The following is a 2,500-nucleotide window of genomic DNA, read 5'->3' on the forward strand; positions in this document are numbered from 1 at the left end:
TGGATGCACTGCAAGCTTAAAGAAGGCCCGTGTGTTGGAAACACCCCCATTTACATGCACACTTCAGCACCGGGAGCCTCATTACCATAGCAACGCCACAGAGCAGAACACAATCTCCCATTAAAATAATGATAGTAACTGAAAGTTGAGTCAGAGACAGAGACAGATGAAAAAGACAGAAAAATGTCACACACAAAAAAGAAAATGAGTTTTTGTGTGAAAAACATTTGCACACTCTTGGAATTCTTCCTTGAAAATCTGTCCTTGAGCCTGATATCTCAGCCAGCAGGTAGATGACATTCCAACCTTGTAGTCCTTCGCAGGTAGCTTGACTCTCACTCCCACAAAGCTTTGCAAGCTCAATTAGGCCTGCAAGGGCACACATTGGATTTGTTTTCAGAAGGCTTCATCTACCATTTTGTCTGTCCTTGCCACCAACAAATTCCTTCAGAACCATTCTCAGTATGTGGCAACGTCTACAAGACATTTGTCGCAAGACTCCTTCGTGTGAGCCTCCTTTATTATTGAAACAACCATCGTGTCAGCCAATTTCTGGCCGGAGAACTTCCCTGTCCTATAGAACCAGAGACGTGTGTGTGTGTGTGTGTGTGTGTGTGTGTGTGTGTGTGTGTGTGTGTGTGTGTGCGTGTGCGTGTGCGTGTGTGTGTGTGTGGCACATAAAGCTCCCACTAAACCTACTACAGAGGTCTGGCAAGAGGCAGGTTACTTCTCAGGTTACTTCGTAAAAAAGTTGGGACACCGTGTAAAAATGGAATAACCATGTGAGGAGATGGAGCGGAACATACCTGCACGTAGTAGACCCCTTTGTTGACGGCGTACATCATGAGGAAGGAGTAGTCCAGGTTCTGCTTTGTCCGCCATCTGGGGGAAACGCATCAAGAGCAAGATCAGTATGAGGAACAACAAGAACTAGAGATGTCCCGATCCAGGTTTTTGCACTTCCGATCCGATACAGATGTTTTATTTCACTTCCGATCCGATACCGATACCGACCGATACCGATACTAGCCTACTTTCTTTGCTGTCACAGTCATGTTGAAAAGGGTTTTTAATCTTAGTAACAACTAGCCAACTGAATTCGGTGAATTTGAGTAATATACAATGGTTTTTAATGAGAAACTGACCCGTTTTTTCAGATATTAATAAACATAAAATAGGAAAATGGATCGGATTTTTCCGTGCATGCCGATCCGATACCGATCTGCATTTTTCTCCAATATCGGCAGCCGATCCGATCCATCCGATCTGATACGACAACCCTAACAAGAACATCTGAAGAACAACAGGAAGGGTGGGATGCTGTGGCACATGGCGCTACTGCCCCTGTACTACGAATTGGCAAATTGCCAGGGGAACAACCCAGGCGATTCCTAGCCAAACCCCTCTCTCTTCCCATTCATTTCCCGTCATCTCTTCACTGTAGCAAGACCAGCATGAGGAACAACCTTGAACACTCCTCAACAGGTACGTACACCACTGGATGCATCATGCCATACACTACACTATACCGCCCGCACACACACACACACTAACACACACTAACACACACACACTAACACACACACACTAACACACACACACTAACACACACACACACTAACACACACACACACACACACACACACACACACACACACACACACACACACACACACACACACACACACACACACACACACACACGACACACACGACACACACACTACAAGAACACACACGGCCTTAAGACAGACAGAGGCACAGCAGGTTCATATGATGACCGTGTGTCAGACACGGCTTTAATGAGTTCCCTGTAGTGCACTGTGCTGTGCCGCGATGGTGGATGGTGTTTGAGAGTACGTGTGAAAGTGTGTCCATGAGCGTGTGTGTGTTGCCAGGGAAAGACAGGCAGAGAGAGAGAGAGAGAGAGAGAGAGAGAGAGAGAGAGAGAGAGAGAGAGAGAGAGAGAGAGAGAGAGAGAGAGCGAGCGAGAGAGAGAGCGACTGTATTTGTGTGTGTGCATGCTTGCATGCGTGTATGTTGGTTGTCAGTGTCAAGGTGTGCAGTGGTGGGAGCCATTAGTGCTCGTGCCATGGAGGCTGTTGCTGCTGCTGCTGGTGATGGGAGGCAGCTGGGGCTGGCAGCAGGTGTACAAGGCAGCCTGGCAGACTGACTGACTGATGCAACCATCACTGATGCAACCACCACCACACACCATACAAACACGAACACCAACCACGCAAACACAGGTGGTTGAAGAGAGATGGCAGCTCTCTCACACACACACTGACACAACATCATAAAAACACAACACCATGCAAACACAGGTGGCTAAAGAGATGGCACATCTCATAGACGCACGCACACGCACACGCACGCACACACACACACACACACACACAAGCTAATGCACAGATGTACCAACGCACAGAAAACACACACAGACACACACGGCAGGAGGTGCTCTGATCGTACGACTCATCAACATTCAAAGAAATTA

The 2,500-nt window shown here is 47.5% G+C and overlaps 1 protein-coding gene across 2 annotated transcripts in view; it reads right to left on the minus strand.

Moving 5' to 3' along the window:
• The window catches only part of mgat4a (alpha-1,3-mannosyl-glycoprotein 4-beta-N-acetylglucosaminyltransferase A), an 80,449-nt gene that overhangs the window by 16,057 nt on the left and 61,892 nt on the right, over positions 1-2,500 (minus strand). For both annotated transcript variants that reach the window (XM_063213687.1, XM_063213686.1), the window contains exon 8: positions 807-882. In XM_063213687.1, coding sequence (XP_063069757.1) covers positions 807-882 — 76 coding nt within the window. The remainder of the gene's footprint in view (positions 1-806; positions 883-2,500) is intronic.

The sequence above is a fragment of the Engraulis encrasicolus genome, chromosome 13 (genome assembly GCF_034702125.1).
Source record: "Engraulis encrasicolus isolate BLACKSEA-1 chromosome 13, IST_EnEncr_1.0, whole genome shotgun sequence".
In the NCBI taxonomy this organism is placed as follows: Eukaryota; Metazoa; Chordata; class Actinopteri; order Clupeiformes; family Engraulidae; genus Engraulis; species Engraulis encrasicolus.